This window comes from Cannabis sativa, chromosome 4 (genome assembly GCF_029168945.1).
Source record: "Cannabis sativa cultivar Pink pepper isolate KNU-18-1 chromosome 4, ASM2916894v1, whole genome shotgun sequence".
NCBI classification, from domain to species: Eukaryota; Viridiplantae; Streptophyta; class Magnoliopsida; order Rosales; family Cannabaceae; genus Cannabis; species Cannabis sativa.
The window spans coordinates 69,468,613-69,492,713 of record NC_083604.1 but is presented as its reverse complement, the minus strand read 5'-3'; the positions used below and the strand labels follow the sequence as shown (position 1 = coordinate 69,492,713).

General features: G+C 34.6%; 3 protein-coding genes across 5 annotated transcripts; 1 reads left to right on the top strand and 2 right to left on the bottom strand.

Moving 5' to 3' along the window:
- The first annotated feature begins 3,222 nt into the window (after positions 1–3,222).
- On the top strand, positions 3,223–8,881 carry LOC115712235 (uncharacterized). Of its 2 annotated transcripts, XM_030640498.2 has the most exons (11): positions 3,261–3,420; positions 4,073–4,144; positions 5,053–5,123; positions 5,577–5,655; positions 5,739–5,813; positions 5,932–6,043; positions 6,131–6,188; positions 6,281–6,352; positions 7,051–7,181; positions 7,254–7,377; positions 8,433–8,881. In XM_030640498.2, exons 1-11 carry the CDS (start codon positions 3,418–3,420, stop codon positions 8,509–8,511), a joined length of 876 nt encoding a protein of 291 aa, XP_030496358.2. In that variant the 5' UTR covers positions 3,261–3,417; the 3' UTR covers positions 8,512–8,881. The 2 variants fall into 2 exon arrangements, with proteins under 2 accessions (XP_060970384.1, XP_030496358.2); XM_061114401.1 differs by lacking the exon at positions 6,281–6,352 and having other exon boundaries at positions 3,223–3,420.
- Positions 8,882–9,100: 219 nt separating this feature from the next.
- Positions 9,101–12,076, bottom strand: LOC115712224 (protein ROOT PRIMORDIUM DEFECTIVE 1). Of its 2 annotated transcripts, none has more exons than XM_030640481.2 (3): positions 9,910–12,076; positions 9,645–9,816; positions 9,101–9,502 (listed from the first exon to the last, which is right to left on the bottom strand). In XM_030640481.2, exon 1 carries the CDS (start codon positions 11,424–11,426, stop codon positions 10,143–10,145), a length of 1,284 nt encoding a protein of 427 aa, XP_030496341.2. In that variant the 5' UTR covers positions 11,427–12,076; the 3' UTR covers positions 9,101–9,502; positions 9,645–9,816; positions 9,910–10,142. The 2 variants fall into 2 exon arrangements, with proteins under 2 accessions (XP_030496341.2, XP_030496343.2); XM_030640483.2 differs by having other exon boundaries at positions 9,651–9,816.
- A 6,540-nt stretch (positions 12,077–18,616) lies between these two features.
- LOC115712219 (protein NAR1) lies at positions 18,617–22,855 on the bottom strand. The gene is made up of 11 exons (XM_030640476.2): positions 22,510–22,855; positions 22,283–22,353; positions 21,819–21,972; positions 21,402–21,585; positions 21,090–21,216; positions 20,797–20,974; positions 20,635–20,684; positions 20,384–20,555; positions 19,900–20,026; positions 19,684–19,775; positions 18,617–19,181 (listed from the first exon to the last, which is right to left on the bottom strand). The coding sequence occupies exons 1-11, from the start codon at positions 22,639–22,641 to the stop codon at positions 19,029–19,031; spliced, it is 1,440 nt and encodes a 479-aa protein (XP_030496336.2). The 5' UTR covers positions 22,642–22,855; the 3' UTR covers positions 18,617–19,028.
- Positions 22,856–24,101: the final 1,246 nt, after the last annotated feature.

Genomic DNA, 24,101 nt, shown 5'->3' with positions numbered 1-24,101 from the left:
TGGAGCGTCGAATGAAAAGAGCGCTAGAGTAGGAATAATCTTGGTCTCCCCACAGGGACACTAGCTTCAGAGTGCTCTTCGCTTCGAATTCCCAGCCTCCAACAATAAAGCAGAGCATGAAGCCATGATGGCTGGCCTACAACTAGCCAAGGAAGTAGGAGCTCATAATATTGAAGTATACAGCAACTCCTGGCTAGTCATAAATCAAATATTCGAAGAGTATCAGACCAAAGGTGAAAGAATGGTTGTCTACGTGTCTCGATCTAAAGAACTATTGCAACATTTCAAGAGATATAACTTTTGCTAGATCCCAAGGGATTAGAATTCATTTGCGAATATGTTAGAAAAATTGGCAACATGCCCATTGACCACCTGAACTCCCTAAGCATTGAAACACAAGGGTAAAGGTCATCGATCATTCAAGCTCCTGGAAAGGCCCAATCTTCTGATTTTTGAGTTTTGGAGAGCTTTCGACCGACAGGGATTCTGCCCAAAAGATTCAATATCAAGCTCTCAGATATGTCATTCTAGATGGAAGACTTTATCGCAGGGGGTTGTCCGTTCCATATTTGAGATACATAGCCACAATAGAGATAAGCGCTGTCATTCATGAAGTTCGCGACGATTTTTGCAGAGACCACACATCTAGACCAAGCTTGTCCAAGAAAATTCTTCAATAGGGATAATTTTGACCAACTATAAAAAAAGATTGCATCGAGTATGTCCGTAAGTGCGAACAATGGCAGCGCTAAGTCAAGGTCCCACGAGCTCCACCAATAGAAATTGCCATTATGAACAATAGATCGCCTTTTGCTGTTTGGAGAATTGATCTAGTAGGTTTTCTTACGACTAGAAAAGGATGACTCAAATACGCCATAGCCGTTGTTGATTACTTCAACAAGTGGGTGGAAGCAGATACCATGAATACAGTCATCTCCAAGAAATCCAATTAAGGAAGTTCTCAGGCCAAGAAAAGTTCCCAAACTAATTCTGCACCTCTAAGAAAACTTTTCTCGTGAAAAACCCATCAAAGAAAATGTATGGGTTTCTAGATCCGATTCACAATGGTTTTTTTATTAAAAAACCAATGGTTTTTTTTTTAGGAAAGAAAATAATTAAAAAAAAAAATAATAGAAATTTTTACATGAAAAATCCTTTTTACACACTTTATTACATAATTACCATCACACGCCTATTACTACATTTCTACTTACAAACTTATTTTTATTACACATTTACCACTTAGTCATCATTACATCCATCATCAATCAAATCCTACTCTCTTCCATCTCTTTTTTCATTTTCTATCAATCAATCCATCATTTCACTCTTTTTTTTTTCTTTTCTTTTTATTTTTAATTTTATTTCAGTTTTTAATTTTTTATTTTTAATTTTATTTTCAGTTTTTAATTTTTAATTTTTTTTTTCTATAACAATTCTTCTTTTTTTTTTATTTTTAATTTTTAATTGTAAAGCTAGTTTCTTATATATTGTTGCTTAGGTCTAGGATTGACTTCTATCAATCAATCCATCATTTCACTCTCTTTTTTTCTTCTTTTCTTTTTATTTTTAATTTTATTTCAGTTTTTAATTTTTAATTTTTTAATTTTATTTCAGTTTTTAATTTTAAATTTTTTTACATAACAATTCTTCTTTTCTTTTTTTTTTAATTTTTAATTGTAAAGCTAGTTTCTTATATATTCTTACGAAGAAACGGACCTTGATAACATATGGAGCGACTGTGTAGAGAATAAAGCCAGAAAGAGTATAGAAATCATTGTGCTTCTTATGTATGTTTACTCAACAAATAATGCAGAGATTTCATTGTCAACGTTTCTGGGAAAAAAGCTAATGTTGCTGCTGATGTTCGAACCGAGGTTTGTTTTCGGTTTCTTTTTGGTTTTCTCCCATATTTGAAATTTTACACCTTCTATATGTATTTTTTTAATATGTTTTTTATCTAGTTGTTTCCTGTCCATTTTTATATCATCAATGGGTAACAATGAGATTTATCATGGATGTTGATGTTCAAAGAGTTTTTACTGTATTTTAGTTTGTATACAGTTGTTTTGTAGTTTTATTATAGTTTTGCTACTTGCATATGTTATTTCACTATAAAATTAATATGCAACTATTTGCACAAAACTTACTATGTATAACTACTATTTCTTAGTCCCCATCAAATTAAATTCTTGCATAATATATAAACTATCATAAAACGATAATGCAACTATAAGACAACTATTTGCACTTGCATACAGTTGTTTTGTAGTTTTGTTATAGTTTTGCTACTTGCATATGTTATTTCACTATAAAATTAATATGCAACTATTTGCACAAAACTTACTATGTATAACTACTATTTCTTAGTCCCCATCAAATTAAATTCTTGCATAATATATAAACTATCATAAAACGATAATGCAACTATAAGACAACTATTTGCACTTGCATACAGTTGTTTTGTAGTTTTATTATAGTTTTGCTACTGGCATATGTTATTTCACTATAAAATTAATATGCAACTATTTGCACAAAACTTACTATGTATAACTACTATTTCTTAGTCCCCATCAAATTAAATTCTTGCATAATATATAAACTATCATAAAACGATAATGCAACTATAAGGCAACCAAAACAAAAAATAAATCAAAATGCAACTGTATATAACGTAGATGTATTATTCATGAGGTTTTTTTTTAAATTTTTCACATCATACATTGTTTTGGATTTAGTGGGAGCTCCAGATCTGTTTGTTACAGATCTACATTTCATGAATATAGATTTCGATATTAGGGGGAGTTATTTTGATCGAATAAAATAGAAAACAAATGTGTAATTTCAGTTTCTTCACAGTTTTTCTGATTTTTTTTTCGTCATTTTCAGTTTAGATCATTGCAGGTATTCTTTTCTAATTGATTTTGCCAGAATTAATAGTTGTATTTTTCTCGTTTTGGTTTCATTTTGGTTGTTTTGCGGTTTTGAAACGAGCGCGTATTTTCATCTTCATGATTCGCTCTGTACAGCTGAAGGCTTAGTGCATGTGGTATTTTTGTAAATATTTGTATGTGGACTGTATAAATGTTTAATGGGCCGGCCCAAAGTATTTTTGTAATTTTTTTTCCTTTTTTGTATTTTTTTGTTTTTTTCCCAAAATAATATATGATTTGATTAAAAGGGAAGGAAAAGAAGCCAAGCCTCAATTTTTTTTTTTATAATCCTTGGCAAAAAGAAAAAAAACAAAAAAACAAAAAAAAAAAAACAAAATCATTTGATTTAAAAATCAATTGAATGGTTATCTCCAAAAAAAAAAAAAATCAATTGAATGGAAGAAGAAAATATTACTGAAAGGCAGCAAGGAGACACTAGAGTACAAACTGGTGACAGTCATTTCATTTACTGTATCCAATCCCAATGGTATTTTCTCCTCTTTGCTAATTTGCTTCCCCATATTGATTATTCAGTTTTTGTTATTCTGCTTTTGCTCGATTTATCATCATGCTCACCACCTGTTTGACAAATTCCCACACGAGAACTACTCGAATCAAATAATACGTTTTTCTTGCAAAATAGTAAATACTGCTTTGTAGTGATCTTATTTCTCTTTTGTAGACGTGGGGTATAGGGGATTTTTTTATATGTAATATATATTTACATAAATTTATGAGTAATGATACGTGCACAGAGAAAATTTAACATTTCTTGTAATAGCAGAGATATAATATATTTCCATACTTTAAAAACTCTGGAAGGTTTGAAAAAATGGCAGGTTACTACTAACTGTTTTAAGCTTTTCAAGGGAAAATAATAAAAAAAATAAAATAATAGTTACTGAGGTGCTTCTGTTAAGTTTAGTTGAATTCATCTTCAAAATTGTAGTCTTATGTTTAACCAAAGGTAATGATTTTACCTAAGCAAGAAGATGTGGGCTGACTAGGAGATTCTCTGAACATTTTAACAAATGTGTATATATATATATATATTCATGTCTTCCCTTGTGTGTGTGTCTTGGTTTATCGTGTGATACTATGATGTATGTACGTATTGAACAACATTAATGATTGCACAGGAATGTGGTGAGCAGACTAGAAGTGAAGAGTTGTGCACATCAACTAGATTTCATCGCTTAGTGTACTCGGAGGTTTGTTGAATATTCATTGTCATGGTGACCCTTTAAATTATATATGCATCAGTTTTCTTGAAAACTTGTATTCATGTAAAATTTATTTATATTCTTATGGATATGCCTACCCAACCTACTTGATTACACATGTACATAACTGCTTCTTTGTGTAAAGTTTGTTAAGTTCTGCTGTTATACTTACTAATGTTATAGTTTGTTAGTCTAGAGATTAGATTGTGTAACCATATTTGTACAGCATGGGGCTGGAATAGAATTACAGATTTGCTCTAATCTAATCCTTTACATTGAGCTTTATTCATTCTAAACACTTCTACTTTCTCTCATTGACTCCCATTGGCTGTGAATCTGTGATGATATATTTGTTCAACTAAGCATCAATTCATTGCATCTTTCTGCAGTCTACTTAAAATTCTTCAATATTTTGTGCTTAATCTTCATTGAAAGAGATAAATGTTTTATGGATTATGTTTTATTGGTCATTGGTTTTGTATTTCATATTACAAACTGCATATGTTCATTAATTGTTTTCTATTTTTCGATGCATAAATAAAGTCATCTCATTAGGAGAGCGTGTGCAATTGTAAATTCTTTGGTTTTGGAAGTCATTAAGTTTGGTATATGTGTATATGTCAAACAACTCTTGCTTTCATGTTCTCTACGTATATCTTTATTACACTATGAACTATTTTTTTGGTAAATTAGAGTCTGTATATTGCTTCACAAAACTGTTACAACCAAAGTTACAAAGCTTTATGTAAAGCTTCCAACCAGTCTTTATCTTTCCTACTCAATTTCTTAATACACTGAACTTTCAATTATCACTGTATCAAAAGCACTTCCTTAATTATCTTTCTGGCATAGAGTGTCTTAGTAACTTGTTTTCTCACTTGATGATATATATGCAGATAGAAGAGATTGGATGGGAACATCTAGGGAGATTGGGTGGTGACCTAACATTTCTTAGCCTTCGCATTTTGTAAGATGTTTACTCTTTTTTGTTCCATTCACCTAGTAGTGTCCTCCATTTTGGGATAAAAGGATCCCAACTTCATTTTCTCCATATCTTCCCAACTAAGAGTGTGGGAGAAAAACTATGTATTCTCCATAAATATGATATAAAATTTTAAGATGATTCTTATTGATCTGTTGAAAACATATGATTAATGATCAAGTTATCACAATTATATTACCGGTCATGATCTAAACTTCTAAGAAACAACACGGTTATGACAATTTTTACTTATCTAGAAGTCTAAAACCCATAGTACCTTCAAGACCATTTGTTTCTAACAAAAGTGGTGTTGTTTGTAAATGTATTTTCCTTGTTTACTATTCTCATTTGTCCCTTGTTTTAGCTGCCAATTTCTAACTTATTACATTGGTGTACTGTCTTACTCACATCTTTGGACTCTGTGCTTTCTACAACCAGAGATAAGAAGGGCAGAGTACATTTCCTTGAAATACAATTGGACACAACCTACCCCAAATGCCCACCCTCCATTTCAGCAGTATGACTTTTTTAAGTTTGATGATGTCTCTTTAAAAATTAAATTTTTCTTCTGGTGTTGAATTAAAAAGGATTCTTTCTCAGGATGTGCCTTATATTTTCGATTTAGAATGGTCAACACACTCAAGGTTGAAAAATGTGGTGCAGCAGTTTCAGGAGGTATAAGTTGCAGGCTTGTAATTTTTGATATAGTTTCATAAGTTGTGTTATTACATGCTTCTGGCTATAAGGATGATCTGTATTAGTCTGTTGATGGATTTTAATTATTTTTGTTAAGCACTTGGAGAAGCTCCAGGAATTTTGGTCTACTTTGGAGGATATTGATAAAGCACTTTGGGTTGACCATAAGATGTCATCCTTGGCAATGTCCTCTCGTTCAATCAATATAGGTGACTTATCTGGTTTATAGCTCAAGTGTTAATAATTGGTATTTCTCATCAATTGAAAATAACAAATATTGTTTGAAACATTTTCAGGGAATGATTGCTTCATTATCTTGTCTATTAATGTCATGGATCCTAGATCTTTACCAGAGTGAGATTTCAGAGCAAATTAGTAACCGGAATCATTATTTCCACAAACTTTTCATTTTGTATGTATAGTATGAATATTTTAAGTTGGGTTAGGATTCGTTTTGTAGGTTCAGGTCAACATGTCGACATGATGAGAATGAATTGGCAAAGAAATAGAAAACAGTGGTATGACTATGCAATTTCCTTGAATATGGATCTGAGTTTTGACTTCAATATGTGTATGACACAAATAAGTGTAGTCTTATTACTTGACAATAGCTCCATTTCGAACTTAAGGAGAAACATCCTCTTGTTCAGAACTTGTTTGATTAACTCAGATAATGATGATGATTCGTTCAGTGTAAGGCAATATGATGACAACCTTCATCTTAAAGGTTGGCTCTTCTCAGTATATAATTACTGTAATTTGGAGTACTATAATAGGCCCCCCAACAACTATAACATATACTAGGCAAAACAGAAAGCCTAAGTATTAATTAGTTTTTTGTATTAGGATAGTTTGTTATATTTCAGCTGGATCACTTGGAGTATAAATAACAATCCTATGAGATTGTAGAGGGTGTATTCGGCTATAGGAACCTAGAGACTTTGTATCTTGGCCAAACTACCTTCACACTTGTACCTGAGATTTACCTAATCAATAAAAAGAATCATTCAGCTACTCTCATCTCTGTCTCATTTCCTCTCTTTTGTTACTCTACTGTCACTCCAACTGTTACGATCAGATTAGGACCTATCATAATGTTGTAGAACTTATTATATGTTTGAAGAAAGGGACCAAAATATTTACAATTAATTTTGATAATACAACAGTTCCATAGCTTTTGAATGTTAAAGTAAGTGAACTCTGTTTAATTGCACAGGAAGAAGGATAGCTCTTTTGTTGAGAATCTAACATGCCTTTTGGAGACTCAACTGCCAAGTTCCCCAGTTTCCCAGAAGAATGACCAACAAGTTGAATGTGGAATTTGCTATGCTCAATGCCTTCCATTTGGTAATGTTACGAAGACAGACAGTCAGTGTTTACATATTAAGGTATTCTATTGATTTTTAATTGGTTATGTAGATGATGAGCTTGGAGATAAAAGTGGGAGTGGAACCGACTACATGTGCGAGAATATCAGTTGCCACAAGGCTTTTCATAGTATTTGTCTTGGTGACTGGTTGCGCTCAATCACCACAACAAGACAGTAAGTTGAGATATCTTTCCTCCAACTCCATTTTATTATTGTACCAATGTCAGAAGGTCCTCTCAAATTTTATCCATTTTGATGTCACGAGGTAGCTAGTCTTTAAAAATGACTGTTAACTTGGTACTATTGGACAAATCCATTTTGAAATTTCAACTCTTTTTTCCTTCTGTACACGGGGTATGTGTACTGGTTTCTTTATCTTTCATTTCGGATAATTAGGGATAGGGTGGGCGAGTAGGTGGAGGGATGTGTGAAAAGCTGATCCTCTCAACTTCATGCCAGTTTATCACAAAAAGCCAAAAAGATGTCGAAACTAGTCCTTGTACATAACCCACCCCTTCATGTCCATTTATAATAAGATGTGTTTTCTTCTACTATGAGGCCAAAACTCCTACAAATTTTCTTTCTTCTCCATTGCATTATAGGGATGTTCGCGGTGCGGATGATTATTTTTTCAAACCAACCCGTACATGCGGTTTTTTCAATTTTCCAAACCACACCCTCACTGTGAAACTAAAAAACCGTAGAAACGGCACCGCAAAAAATGGTGCGGTGCAGTTTTTGCGGTTTGGACACCAAATAATTAAATCATCACAAATACAACAAAACTTGAGCAACACTTGTCAAAAATATCATCAAGTTAAAATAAATATGAAAAAAAATCAAAGTTTCAACAATACAATAATTAGTGGGCTTTGGGCTGAACATTCACATATTGGACCTAAATAAATATAAAAATTAGTATTTTTATAATGTGCGGTGCAGTTTGAACCGCATATTAACAATTCAAAACCGCAAATCGCAACACGCAATTTAGAAAAAATTCAAACCGTGACCGCACCGCAAAGAATTTCAAACGACATTTTTTTTTGCAGTGCGGGCAGTTTGAGCGGTTTAATGAACACTCCTACTCTTCGGAGAATGTCCAAGGGATTCTGAATAATTTTCTATCACATGTGATTATTTATGTCATCTCAAATACTATAGTCACCAACTCGAGCTGACCTTTTGACTACTTGGCTTAAAATTATTGTTTGTAACTTGCATTGCAGGTCATTTAATGTTCTGTTTGGAAATTGTCCATATTGCTCAGAGCCGGTTGCAGTAAAGATCAATGTTGCCAAGCAATAAAACCATTTTATCCTCTCATTGAACATGCACATGAAGATGTGAAGACCCAGCTGCTGATTTGAAACTCATTATGCTCTGCTGACAAACTACATGTCATTGAAGACCCCTTTGCAGCCATAGAAACCACTTGTTCCTTTTTTGGTTTCCACTCTTTTAGTGAAATCTATGTTGAATGTTATTACTAACAAAGTTGATTATGGATATGGTAATTTCTTTTTCTTTCTTGACAGCCTGATCTGTTGTATATGTCCTACCAAGCTTTCGTATGTCCTGGGCATATCCATTTATATATGGTTCATAATTTCATAGACTTGTTTACATTACATGGCTGGAGCCATTTGATTTGATGTGAGGATTTGTCCCTCGTAAACTATTTGTCAGTTAGCATCATCAAATTACTATATATATATATGGTTTCAAACACATCACACGCCATTGTTTATTAATAATATCTAATAAACTTCCTTAACAAAGTTGTAATAAGCTCCCTTTTAAATCTGTTTTAAAGAAGTCGATAATATTGAAAATAAAACTATAAAAGCAACAACTGGTTACACAATTACAGCTTATATTAATAACAAACAAAGCAGAAATACCAACACTAACACTCGTTTCAATTTCCAGTACTTAATTACATAGAAAGATAATTGATAAATATAGTAAGAATATGACTATGGGCCATAATCATAAAAATACAACCTAAAAGACTACATAACAGATTTTCAATTATGAACTAGAACATTTTTAACTTACTTCCATGATAACTTGCTGGAAATCTAAATTTCTTAGTCTTGAATTCAAGAGGACCTTCTATTGTTTTCCCTACAAAACCTTTGCAGCATGTCTAAAAATAATATGCCCTTCCTCAGTAACATTTGTCAGCCAGAGACAGAACTCAAGCACATAGTAGGAGATGAAAGTGGCCAAATTCTAATTCTTACATGTTGTCAACAAGTGAATCTTCCAAGTTTTTATAGTCCACCCCTTTTAACTGCAAAAGTTGGCCGTAAAAGACTAGGTGTCTAGGTCAATACATGTCAACATATTTTATTATCTTACAATGTCACAGAAGAAAAAATGTAAAAAAAAAAAAAAAAAAAAAAAGAAAGAAAGAAAGAAAGACAGAGCAAGACCTGTACCAATTCTAGAACTTCCCCAGATGGCAGCACTGAATCTACCTCTGAAATCATGAGAGCTTCACCCTCATTAGTTTTGGCTTGAGACTCAGCTTGAAAAACAAAGTCATCTCTAGAAGCCTCAGCTTCTTATCGTAGCATCACAGTTACATGATAAATCTCATCCAGCCTATTGGATTTAGATTGGCAAATTAAATACTTACAACGTAAAGAAATCGTATCAAAACAGCGGAATATGACGTAGTTTATTGAGGTTTCTTACCATTTATGTTTTCTCAGGCCATATTTTCCGAAAATGTCTCTCTTAGCAACTATACATCATTAGTTCAAATTATTTCCACTAGGAATATCGCTGTTGAAACAAACAACAAACTTCAACCAGAATTATCAACTCTCAAATTTTTATCTCCTGTCTTGTACATAATTGTTATTTTCATTCTTTGCATTAGTATCAACTCCATACGAATCTTAATCCAACAGTTCTGCAAGGCCTTCTTAGTCTATAACATTGGTATTCCCATGATTTAATCTCTCTAACATTGGTACAATCCAATCTTCATCTCCTTTAGCATCACTCTTTACTTCACATACTTCCTTGTCATTGTTCACCCTAACATCAGGAGCTCTCAGTTCTCTTGTATAGCGAAAACCTACCAATATAAGGTGCAATATGTTTCTGCGAGCAACATAGATTGGATTGGGTTCAATCAAACACCCCTTACTATATGCTTCTCTAAGAAAAACTCTTTGTCCATTCCCTTTGGTTGATATGTAGAATATTCCAGGGTGCTTTAAAAGCAGTTCCCGGACATTAACACCCAAAGAGAAATCCCTTTGAAAATGTGCTAATCTTTCAACCTCAACCATTTTCTCCACTGTCAGACACAAGAACTCGTGAAGAATACCAACGGCTCTTTTCTCATACCGCTCAATGCCACCACAAGAGCGGATTCTAACCACTTCTTTCGTCTCGTAAGGCTTCACAAAAGGAAGCCTTTGCCAATTCTTCAACCTGTCTCTATAGCCACTCTCAATCTTATATCCTGTAGGGAAATTGATGGGGAAGGCATACTTTGTCTCAAACTCACTCAACCACTTCTCTCTATACTCTTTCTCTCTCCATTTCTCAATTTCAGCCAAACCCAACTCTTCATCTACATCACCAACTAATTGGACAACCTCCAAGTCAACCAGTTTGAACTCTTTTGAGTATTTAGAAAGGATTGATTCCCTGAAATCTTCAGGCAAACCCAATTCTCTCCTAACCAATCTCAAAGCATGAAGACGCAATTTTCCACTCACAGACATCATCAAAAGCTTTTTCACACGACGTACAGCCTCCATTTCCCCTTTTCTCACAACATTTTCCTCCTCATTTACCAAATTAAGCATTTTATGAGTAAATTTGCAGCACAAGTTTCGCCAAACCGGGTGAGTAAATACGTCGAACACATGGGGGACCTTATGAAGAAACTCCCCAATCCCAACGTTGATCCCCACAAGATGCCTCCATCGAGACATAATCTGTACGGACACAAAAGGACCACGCTTCCGCTGCGTGATGAGATGGTGGAGCTTGAGGATGACGTTGAGCTTTCTGATTTGGGTGGCAACTTTGTCCAGCTGGGTGTCTCTTGTTCTGTCTTGTTCTAAGCGGGTTTGCGCAGAATCTACTGCCTTTTTCCATCTCCTTTGTGTTAAAGAATTCAAAGGTCCGAAAGAGAAAATGGGTTGTAAATGGCAAAACCTCAACCTCTGCTGCCTCTGCAATAATATCATCGTAAGGAAACTTTACAAAACAGCGGCCCAACCTTCCTCCATTATTATAACCCTATACCCTCCTCCTAGGAAAGACAATGTCCCTGCTCATGCTTTCGCTATGGCTTTTTGGATTTCTGGGAGGTGATTCCTACCAGCGTTCTTTTAATTTACCTAAAATGTTCGAAAAAGAATAATTTATGCTCACTCCAAAATACAATATTATTTATTTATTTATTGAAAGAAGTCCAAAATACAACCTATTGATCATAGGAATCACAATTCATGCCAAGGGTAAGAAAAAAAAAACCATTTTTTTTCACGGTTTTCTAAAACAAATTTACAATTAATTACAAAAATAAAGATTAAAGTTTGTGACGATTTTGTAAACGTTTGTGCGAAAGGATATGGCTATACTAATCAATAAGGTTGGATGGTATGCTGTGCATAAGGTGTCATCTGCCTGAGGATATCTCATTCAAGGCAAAAGCTTCTTAGTAGGAAACTCTCGGATAGCCCCATCTAGACGGAGCCCATCCGACTCGTACGGAAGGATTCTTCTTTTAAAGTGTCTTAAAAAACATCAATGAATTATGCTGTAAAATGCTTAATCAAAACATTTATCTATAGGCTTGAAAACAATACAAGAGTAAGCTATTACAGGTGGTTACAAACCAAGAGGAAAAGAAAGCTAAACTCTATGTTAGGATCTAGCATTAGTGTGGTGTTCTAACATATATTAAATAAAAGGGTAATTAGGTCATTGTATTAAGAGGAGTGTTTGAGTGAGATTACAATAGTATATATAGAATACTTAGGAGGATTGGTGGATATGCAATGTATTGAGTAAATCTCTATTTGCATAAAAGGAGCCTAAGGGCTCCCATACTTTATAATTGGGTTTCTCATACATTCAATATACATTTCCTATTGTTTGCTACTGTTCTACTCCTATTATTGCTGCTGTTTGTGCTTTTTGTTACTGTTTTATTGTGATCTTGAGTTTGGAGATCTCGGGTCTTATCAATTGGTATCAGAGCGGAAGTTCTTGGTGATTGTCGGTGACTACAACAATGGAATCAAGAGTGGATGGATTGGATTCGACATTATCTAAGCTGAAGTCGATGGAGGCGGCATTGGACAGATTGGAAACTGCGAGAAACAGAATCGGTGATAAACTCGAATCTATGGTGATCAGTCGAGGGGAGTTCAACAGAAGAATCATGGATGTCGCGAAGCTTCGATTTGAGTTTCGAGCCTCAAAAATTGAATTGTCGTTGTTCGACGTCGGAGATGACCCCGATGAATGGGCGTACATAGCTGAATGGCACTTCAGTTTGCAGCAGTTGACACCAGCAAAAGAATTAGACGCTGCAATTCATTGTCTCGGAGGAGAAGCTCGGAGTTGGTTCTGCTGGGAAAATCGCAGGCATCCTTTTCAATCGTGGCATGAGCTGAAATCCCTACTGCTTCGTAGATTCCGTTCCCAATCCACACAGGAAGGTTCAGTATACGATCATGGCTTTATGAAATCAGAGCTCCTAAAGGATATTGAGGCTAAGATTAATGAAGAGAAGGATGTTAAAAGCGATGAAGAGATGGACATGGCAATAAGAGAACACAAACGAGCGTTCGCTAGACTCGACAGCCTCAGAGAAACTGTCACTGGTTCTCAAACCTACAGCCAGCGTCTACAGGGAGTAGCACCACCGTTTCCTGAAGCGACAGAGGGGAATTCACGTGTGTTGGAAGTGATGAATGTTGCTAATGATGCGGAGGATCTACAATCGGAGAGTTCCATGGATATTGAGGTTAAAAATGATGTGAAATCTGTTCAAGCGGAACCATCGATTGTTGTTGAGGAACTCTCAAAGAAAAAAGTTGAGATCTCAGTAGATCAGCAAACAAAGTCAGTATTGAGTTACCAAGACTCTGAAATGAAATTTTCAATGGAGAAGAACCCACAGCAGGCAACATTGCTGGAGAAAGAAAATCGAGGTGGGTTCCTCTCGCGGGATCTGAGTGTGCTTCCGTTGATAGAATCTCCGAAAACTCAGGCTCCACTGGCAGCGTCGCTTGAGATATTTGGAGCTGTGGAGATTGACGAAAAATCATCTACGGTGTCGCAGTCGGATCTGGAAGTTGTTCCATGGGGTTCGATCGCACCTCGACAACGAACGACATTAGAGAAGAACAAATCGTTGGGGATAGCACCTGAGGAGAAGCATCTGCTCGTGGCGTTGCTTGAGCAGAAGGATTTGTTGGGAACGGCGCCGGAGATGAACAGGAATGTTGGAGGAGAAGAAGACAAATGGCCAAAGAAGAAAACGTCGCTGAAAACGGAGCCGGAGAAGAATCAGCAGCGGGAGTCGCCGCCTGAGAAGATGGCCAAGGAACGAGACTCATGGATTCCCGTACATAGCTCATCTCTAAATCGTGTTCTATCCCTGGGTATTTTTGAGGTGGCCCATTCAGATAAAGAATGGCATGAGCCCAAGACATGGGATCCAGGCCCAGTCCAATTTCCTTTAATGTCACTTACTCTAGCTGAGGCCCACACCCATAGGTCTAATTCACATAACCAAACTATTGCAAATGGTATCATTGTTGGAAATTATTTTACTAGGATCTTAGATCTACTCACAAGTATGTTTATTAACATCCTAAATATGAACTTTCTAAAACGATGAAATAAACACATATAAAGTTTAAGAAACCTTACATTGGGTGCAGCGGAATTAAATGACTCCTTCCGTTCAGATATCTAGCCCTTGATTCCTTTCTGTAGCAGAGCATTATCAATATCTGAACTTGGATCTCTTTCTCTGAATCTTTGATGCTGAAACCTCCTTCTTGCTGAAAGTCTTTCTTCACGATCTTCCTCACTATGATTGAGGTATCACTTGCTGTGTGTGGGCACTACTCATACACTAAGAATTTCGAAATTCAAGAGGGAAGAGAAAGAAGAAGTGGCAGCTAAAGATAGGGAGAGAGAAATGCTCAGTTTTTTTCTGAATCAGAAGTGTAGAAATTTTAGTGTAAATTTCCTGAAGCCTCACTATCTATTTATAGCATTCCACTAGGGTTAGGTTTGAATTATTTGGCATTAAAATAATGAAAAAATCAGTTTAAATTTCCTACAAAAGTGGCTGGCCCTATACAAGTGGATTTGGGCCTCACTTTTTGCAATTTTGCAGTTTTATCTTTTCTGCATCTGATTTTCTCAAAAACGCCAATTTTCTAATTCAACCATTTAAATGTCAATTCTTACTATTTAATAACTATAAATAATTATTAAATAATATTGTCATTTATCATATTTATTAATTGAACCATACAAAGTATCATAATTAACAAATATGCCCCTATAAAACTCTTTCTTTACAATTTCACCCTTACTTAGTGAAAAATTCACAAATAGACATAGTCTAATTTGAGAATTATAATTGATTAATCAAAACCAATTACATGAGTCTTACAAGCAATATTATCTCAACTAGTGGGGGGACCATGGGTCTATATAACCGAGCTTCCAATAAGTAGATCAAGAATTTAGCACTAAAATTCACAAACTTATTAATTCTTCGTTGAATCCACGCATAGAACTTAGAATTGCACTCTCAGTATATAGAATGCTCTATATGTTCCACCATATAGACACATCATTAGTTATCCATTGTTATAATCCTAATGTGATCAATGATCCTCTATATGAATGATCTACACTGTAAAGGGATTAGATTACCGTTACACCCTACAATGTATTTATTCCTTAAAACACTTGACCCCGTATAAATGATATTTCAGCTTATGTGAAATGAGTACTCCACCATTTATGTTCGTTTGGTCAAGCTCGAAGGAGATCATCCTTTGCTTACTATTCGCCAGATAGAAGCTATAGATTCCATGTTTATGCTAGCGCTCCCACCCAATTGCACTACCGTGTTCCCAAAATGTACGTATCACCCTGACCTAAAAGTAGGCTTAACTAACAAATCAAAGAACACGAATAGCCTTTCAAGATTGAGCCTAATCATAACAGGATTAAGATCATTTGATCTAGGATCAACTAGGCGATATTGACTTGAATAGATATTACGGTAAGTTTAATAAATCTAAGTCAAAGTTCAATATCGGTCCCTTCCGATGCATACTCCATGCATCCAACCTGAGCTTTACTTTAACCAATGCTCTGGAAAGAATATAGCACTTCTCCAAATGCAAGTAAACTCTGTTGTAGATTATCATATCAGTAAAACCCTGTGTCTGATAAATCTAGGAAACTTTATTCACATAGTCATGTTTACTTTCCAATGTGTTGACGGCACAATAAACAGGATCAAGTATGTGAAAAGGGTTTCAGATGAATTTATACATTATGTACATATAATCATAAAATAAATCATGTGAACCATGCAACATTAAATGTTATTTCTGATCTATATTAATAAGTAAATCTGATTGTATTGAAATGAGTTTTATTTAGGGCATAAAACCCAACAATCATCCACTATCGTGGACATTTGGTGATAAATCTGCAACCAAAAAAAGTAATTTCACTTGACAAAATTGAGAATTACAAGTGTAATTTGGTAAGAAAGCCAGCTGTGATGACTTGGGTTGTGTATAGTATGATGGCAAGTTTGTGCTCCACACGTGTACATTTCACAGATGTTGCACATGCAATATTGGATGAAAATGATACAATAATTCTTGGTGATGGAGACCAACTTAATTTCTGCAACATGTTATTTCAAAAGCTTTGGATGATCTGCTCAAAAATTTATCCCTCTAAAAATTATTGGGAAGCAGAAGATAAGAAAGGGCACTTGGAGGTAACTCTTTGGAGGGATGCAGAAGTCATTATATTTGACAAAGGAAAACCAAGGTTTACATATTCTTTCTATGGTTGCCACAATTGTAAGGATCCTTATCTTCTCTCTCTTTCTTCATTGTTCAGAATTTATTGTGGTAAAAGAGCATTACCTCTTTCTGTTAATGGGGTTCACATTCAATTGTCTTACTGTACATGGGTAAGAAAAGTAAGTGCTCTGGAGTTTTGCTCGATCAAGATTGTTAAAAAGAAAACTGGGCAGTTTTGGATTTTTGATCGAGGAAGAAGGCAGAATTTGGTGCGAGTTTTTTCGAGTTGCCAACCTGGGATTACCATATCTCAACAGGGGACGTTGCTGAACTGGTTTTATGATAGAGGTCGAATTGCCGGATGGTGACTGTTGTTTAGACCAGCCAATGGAATTCACTCACACGATCCTTTCGTTTGGAACCTGTCAACTGAGACTCAACCTGTGGAGTTAGCGTTTGTTGCCATCAATCACCTTGAGGACAAGGTGAAACTCGGGCGGCCGGTAATGTTAGGACCTAGGATTAGTGTGGTGTTCTAACATATATTAAATAAAAGGGTAATTGGGTCATTGTATTAAGAGGAGTGTTTGAGTGAGATTACAATAGTATATATAGAATACTTAGGAGGATTGGTGGATATGCAATGTATTGAGTAAATCTCTATTTGCATGAAAGGAGCCTAAGGGCTCCCATACTTTGTAATTGGGTTTCTCATACATTCAATTACATTTTCTATTGTTTGCTACTGTTCTACTCCTATTATTGCTGCTGTTTGTGCTTTTTGTTACTGTTTTATTGTGATCTTGAGTTTGGAGTTCTCGGGTCTTATCACTCTAACTGACACATACGGAATTTAAGCTACAAAACGGACTTTAACTAATTCAATTCACTTGACAAAATAACTTTATAAAGAATTAGTTATTATCTCCTCAAACGAAAGGAAGTAGAGACGACTTTGAATTTAAGTTTCAAGTAATTGAATCGGTTCACAAGTAAAACCTCGGTAAGTACATCCGCAATTTGGTTAATAGAAGGCACACATAAAAAACATGAAGTGAGTTTGCTAGGATGAACAAAATGCATATCGATTTCGATATGCTTGCAAAAGGATCGGATTAGCAGCTAATGTTGCTGCCCCTGATTGTCCACCCACAATATTGGAGGTAAAGCTCAGTGAGCAACGAGACAAGCCATTTGACTTCAGACACAGCATTGGCTAAAGTACGAAACTCACTTTTGGTATTAGAGCGTGCAACTACAGGTTGTTTCTTAGTAGACCAGGAGACCAAGTTTCTCCCTAAAAACATGACATAGCCACTACTTGATTTTCAATCTTCAGAGTTATTAGCCCAATCTGCATTCTAATAGCCTTGTCTTGTCTGGTTTGAGTAAGAGGCTTTCAAAAATTGTGCCTTTAAGGTGCTGAAACAGCCTCTTGGTGGCTTCTCAATGTACAGTAGGAGTGTGGATGAATGGCTCAATTTGTTGATGATTAAAGCTACATTAGGTCTAGTAATAGTAAAATACTTGAGAATCCAAATTATACTTCGAAATAAGTGAATATTTTCAAAAGGATCACCTTCAGTGAATTGAAGCTTGTGAGTTAAGCTTGTAAGATTATTATTTGGCTTAACACCCTCTAGATGGAAGAAGCTTTGAGACATATTTCGTTTGTCATCGGTACATTCCAATTAAAGTTCTCACAATCTCAACCTCAATGAAGTAGTGGACTGCTTTCAAATCTTTGAGAGCAAAATTGAAATTAAGATCATCAATGTGTTTTTGGATCAATTTTTTATTAGGATCTGTGATGAAAAATTCATCAACATAGACTAGGTGTGAGTGTCTAAAGCCAAAAATGAATAAAGAGGTATCAGATTTAGAATGTTGAAAGACCCATTGAAAGAGAGTGGTCTTGAGCTTGTCATTTTAAGCTCTTAGAGCTTGCATGAGGCCATATAGACCAGTTCATGTGCGAGTTATCTGTAAAATGTATGCTTACACTCATAACTTACAAGCCTTAATCACATAATAAGATTTTGATAATTGGTAATTGGATTAATATTATTGCGTCATTGAAATCTATTAAAAAAATAACAATAATAATTTACATTATTTTATAATATATTTTTATAATTAATGTTTGAAAATATTTGTGAGCTTACCAATCACACACATATGTACCTTTATATATAAAGGCTCATGATACATTATTGTGTACATTTTCACTTTATAAATAATTTCTAATGAACTTTTTTTTAAGAAAAAACAAAATGTAATAAATTCCCTTCTAAATCTGTTTTAAAGAAGTCAATAATATTGAGAATAAAACTATAAAAGCAACAAAGTGTTACACAAATAAATACAACTTATCAATAACAGAAAGCAGAAATACCAACACAGGTCGACCTCGTTTAAATTTCCATTACTTGAGTTACATAGAAAAAGAATCGATAAATATACTAAAGACTAGGCGCCATTCTTTCTTTCCTAACCTCTTCAACTGAAGTGAGAGGTCAAAAAAACACAATACATGAACAGACTTAAGCTTATTTGAATTCTGTCAAAGGATAAAGTGGAGTATTTTTTCCAGTTCTTTTTTTTTTATCTATCTAATGAAGTTGGAATATATACATACATGTGGTGAAAACTGAAACAAAGTATAGGATTTGACTATCAAAACTGGATTCCATAAATGCAATCCCCATGTTGCTCGTAATGGGGATTGGTTTGGTTTGTAAGGAAAGCAAAGCAAAACTTTTACCAATTGTGTAACTGAGATGTGATGCTTTTCACCAAAGGGTGATATTCGGTGTGCATGTGTTTCTTAGCTTTTTCTGAACCAGGTTGCTCAAGCCACTCATTGTATAAACTTTTAATGTGAGGGTTTTCAAAAGGATCTGCTATCTGAACCTGTAAAACATAAGAGACCAAATAATCAGTACACAGATATAGTTGGGAATAAGGATTTGCAGGTAAAGAGTTACTACGATGATGTTAAATGATATACGAATAATGCCATTATAAGCAACAAGGAAGAGTTATAATGACATTATAGTTGGGATAAGAATTTGCAGGTAAAGAGTTACTAGTATGATGTTAAATGACATAGATAATGCCATTATAAGCAACAAGGAAGAAACTGAGAAGTGCACACCAGAATAGATGCAGAACACTCTGCAGATCACAATTGAATCATTTCTCACTTAACTAGTATCTAAAGGAGTGACTAAAGTCCTTGCAAAAAAAAAAAAAGAGGAGTGACTGAAGTACTGCATTATATATAAATAATCAAAGGCAGATGTTTCTGGTGTTATGATGATGAGACAAAAGAAATACTAAAGTGATTAAGCATAATATTGCATAAATAGATACAGAAAATTCACAAATGAACCTCTGTACAACTAGAGCTCACATTTTCCATATAAGCAGTTTCCAAGGACTGAATCAGATCCTTCCCAGATTGCCCTGGCTTTGGCTTGATTTGGCCTCCACCGTTCAAGCAACCTATTTATCATATTCGATTAACAATAATTCAACTTTATATTGAGAATGATAAATGCTAATGAGAAGGTATACTAATAATTACAAGTAAATTACATCTATGGTTAAAAAAAATAAGAAGAAAAACCTGAAGGGCATGCCATAATCTCCAAGAAATGGTAATCACATTTTCCAGTCTTGATTTTCCTTACAACATTTTGCAAGTTCCGAAAACCATAACATAGTGCAAACTTTAACACTGTTTTCCCCTCCACCTGTTTAAAGAGCAGAACAATAATGGATGTAAACAAGGAGTTGCCTAAATTAGAAATTCAAGTGTACACCCTAAGAACTTCAAAAAGAATTGCAACGGCCAATATGGAAAGCTGGATGAATATATTAGATCATCAATTGGTACTTCCCTAATGTTGAAAATCAACAAAATTCTAAAGCAAATAAGTTCATCTAAACCCTATAAAACCACTGATTAATGGTCTCCAGAACCTCTAATGGCCTTTTTCTTTGACTATACACATTTAACATTTCACATGCCCATGTAACAATACACACAATCACAACCTAAGAGATTACGTAATAGGTTTCAATTATGAACTTGAACTTTCTTAACTTACTTCCATAGTAACTTCCTGGAAATCTGAATTTCTAATAGTCTTGAATTCAAGAGGACCTTCTATTGTTTTCCCAAACAACACCTTTGCAGCACGTCTAAAAATTGTTTCTCCATAACCTCCTGAGCTTCCAGGGACACCATAAATATGCCCTTCATCATTAACATTTGTCAGCCTGCAGGAAGATGATCAACTTTTAAATAAGAACTCAAGCGCGTATTTGGAGGTGAAAGAGGCCAAGTTCTAATTCTTACATGTTGTCAAGAGGTGAATCTTCCAAGTTTTTAAAGTCCACTCCTTTTAACTACAAAAGTTGATCAGTAAGAAAATAGGTCAATACAACATGTTAACATATTTTTAAAATCTTACAATGTCACAGCAGAAAAAATGTAAAACAAGAAGAAAGACAGCCAGACCTGTATCAGTTCTAGAACTTCCCCAGATGTCAGCACCGAATCTACCTCTGAAACCATGAGAGCTTCACCCTCGTTGCTTTTGGCTTGAGACTCGGCTTGAAAAACAAAGTCATCTCTAGAAGCCTCAAGCTTCTTATCATAACATGGCATCACAGTTACATGGTAAATCTCATCCAGCCTATTGGATTAAGATTGGAAAATTAAATACTTGTAAGCATGATTCACACAAGTATATGACAAAATAAAGCTCTCTAGTAAATTACAACCAAAGAGTCAAAAAAAGGATAAATTACCTAAGACCCATTTTTTGGCATAGATGATTTTTTACAATAGCTCCAATTGTTTGCTGAGGACTCTTCACTGAAGAAATATAAGGCAGAATATATGATCCAAGCTGTTTTTCAGCATAGCATATCCATCCTGCAGAAGAATAGAATATTGATGCAGAATTTCAATAAAAAAATTGTAGAAGTTTTTTAAGCAAGAAATGTATGTGAAAAATTTTGAGCTATAAAATATTTCTTAAGTTTATCCTATCCCTCTCTAATATGACAAACAAACTAAAAGTACAAGATGAGCCCAGAATTACTGGTTTCAAACCATACCTGGACATGCAGATGAAATCATGGGTAAGGAAGATTTACATCTTTCGTCAACTGATTGGCTTAGTTTGTATCTTGTGATGAATTCTTTGCAGGATTCAATCAGGGTTAAATCTCTACTGCAACTTGTATCAAACACTGCCTTTACACTCAATGACTTAAAAAATGATGTTAGTTTCCTAAGTACCTGAAATTTCGAAAATAAGTTTCCAGTGTTAGACTTATTGCAGCTAAACACATTTTCACGTTTAAATAGTTTATTTGTGTATCTAAATCAAACAAGAATAACAATAGGAACGCTTTAACAAATTGTCTTACATTAAGTGATAACACATTAACATTAAGTTGAACTTAACATCAAGCAAAACAAAGAATGAAAGTTTGCTAACCGAACTCGAGAAAAGGAAAAATTGCCCTCACCTGAATTGGTGAAATACCAAAATGAACTGCAAGTGAAGCTCTTGACTGGGGAGATATGGAAATAATAATAACCTTCCCTTTATCAATATTAGAAAGAAACTCATCCAAACTTTGTTTCTCTAACATAATTGTCTCTGCTGATGTGACACAACCACTGCATAGCAAATCAAAAAACCAAGAACATGAAACCATCAGTACAGGGAAACTATAGGTACAAATTTCAAACAATTTACTGAAGCTCGATCATGGGACTTGTATCAGCAACGTACAAAATTCCTTAATAACCTAAGTACTACAAAAATAACAAAATGTGATAATTCACTTTTTCTTAAAAAAAAAAAAAAACCCAAACTTTCATATAACTAATTAACCATCCATAATCTTTCATTTAGCTATTCATAACTCAAAAAATTAAACTTAAAGAAAGACTTTTGAAAGAGAAAACTGAGAATGAGATTAATCACCTGCATGCTAAGCAATCCTTCAACGAAATTTTTACCGGGTCTGTTTTCAATTGGGTTTTGGAAGTCGAAACCTTCATTCCAATAAATGTGTATAATTACAACAAAATAAAGTAAACAAAAATAGCACATCAATCTTAATTCCCAAAAGCCATTCCAACCCATGTAGATGTAGTAAGTGGAGATATTATTACTAAAAGAATTTGATAAAGAGAGAAACCTTTAAATACCTCAGATATATCAGAAGACTTATTCGCGGCGGAAGATTTGAACCCCTTGAGAGAGACAATACAAGCCTGAGACGGAGCTATGAAATCACTCAAATCGCCAATCCGTAGAGTCGGCGAGAACTTCTCTGACATCTTCCTATTAATAAAAATCGAAAGTGAAAGAGTATTCCAGGTCAAAAGTAGAGCTTTTATTTCTAGGGTGGAAAGGATAAAAACAACGAACTTGAATGAGCAGAAGCTAGAGAGAGAGAGAGAGGGTTAAGTTAAGAGGTTCAATGGCGGTGAGAATTTGGAAAGGGGGTCTTAAAAATCATGTGTGAACTACCAAAATAGTGTATACTAGGGCTGTAAAAAAAATTTCTTAATTGGACGATTTGAAAATAGGTCCAACCCGCTCAATTAAACCGAACAACTCGATTTTAAATTTTACTTTTTTAACTTTTTAGTTTTTATTATATATAACATAAATAATTAAATATATAATAATATAAAGTTATATACTTAATTGTTAGTATTAAAGTCACATATATTGTGTTATACTTTAGTCAATTGTGATATTTTTAATTTATCTTTTTAATTTTTATTGATTTTGACTTTGAAACTAAAAAAAAAAAAAGTTTGGCCGGTTTGGGCGGGTTAACCCGATCAAACTGCCCAAATCGTTGGTCGGTTTACAGATATTTTTTTTTTTTTAATTTGGGCGGGTTGCATTTAAATTTTAGCAACCCGAACTTTAAATTGGGTTAGAAAATATATAGGATAAACCGCCCAAACCGACCGATGTACAACACTGTATACTTGAATCACCTAATATAAAATTATTCACAAGTTTGAAACCATTAGCTATAAAAATTAAGTATTGTTATTGGACATTAGTGAAGTCTAGCATCTTTTATAGGTACAACAATTGGTTAGTGATATTTTTTAAAAGGGATTTTGGCGACTAAACCAACTAAACTTTAAATATTTTAATATTTAACCACAAAAATTAATTTTTTGGAGGCAAAACTACCTCTCTCATTCTATTTTGCTCTGTACCCTTCTGTCCAAAAATTACAGTTAAGTGCCACGATGGACTGCTCACGTATACACACTTGTACATGTGGTAAATTTTTAGTGGCCCGCGTAATATTAATTTTAAAAAATAATTATAAATATTTTAAAAAATTAAAAAAAAATTAAAAATATTTTCTTTTGGGATATTGGCGGCTAAACCACCCGAATTTTAAATTTTTTAACACTGAACCACAAAAATCGAAAATGATTTTAAATATATTTTTTTACTTCTTTTTTTCTTCTTCTTTCTCCTTTATTCTTTCTTCTTTCTTTCTTAAACTTTCTGAAACCCTAATCTCTCAGCCCTCCCTCCCAGGCCCTCTCTCTCTCTCGTCTCACCACCCAAGACCTCGTCGGAGCCGAAGCACCCAAGCCCTCGCCGGAGCCATTTGCCCTCTCTTTCTCTCTTTCGATCTTCTCCTTCCCATACCCTCTCTTTCTCATTCTCGTCTCTTCTCTCTCTCTCTCTCTCTCTCTCTCTCTCTCTCTCTCTCTCTCTCTCTCTCTCTCTCTCTCTCTCTCTCTCTCTCTCTCTC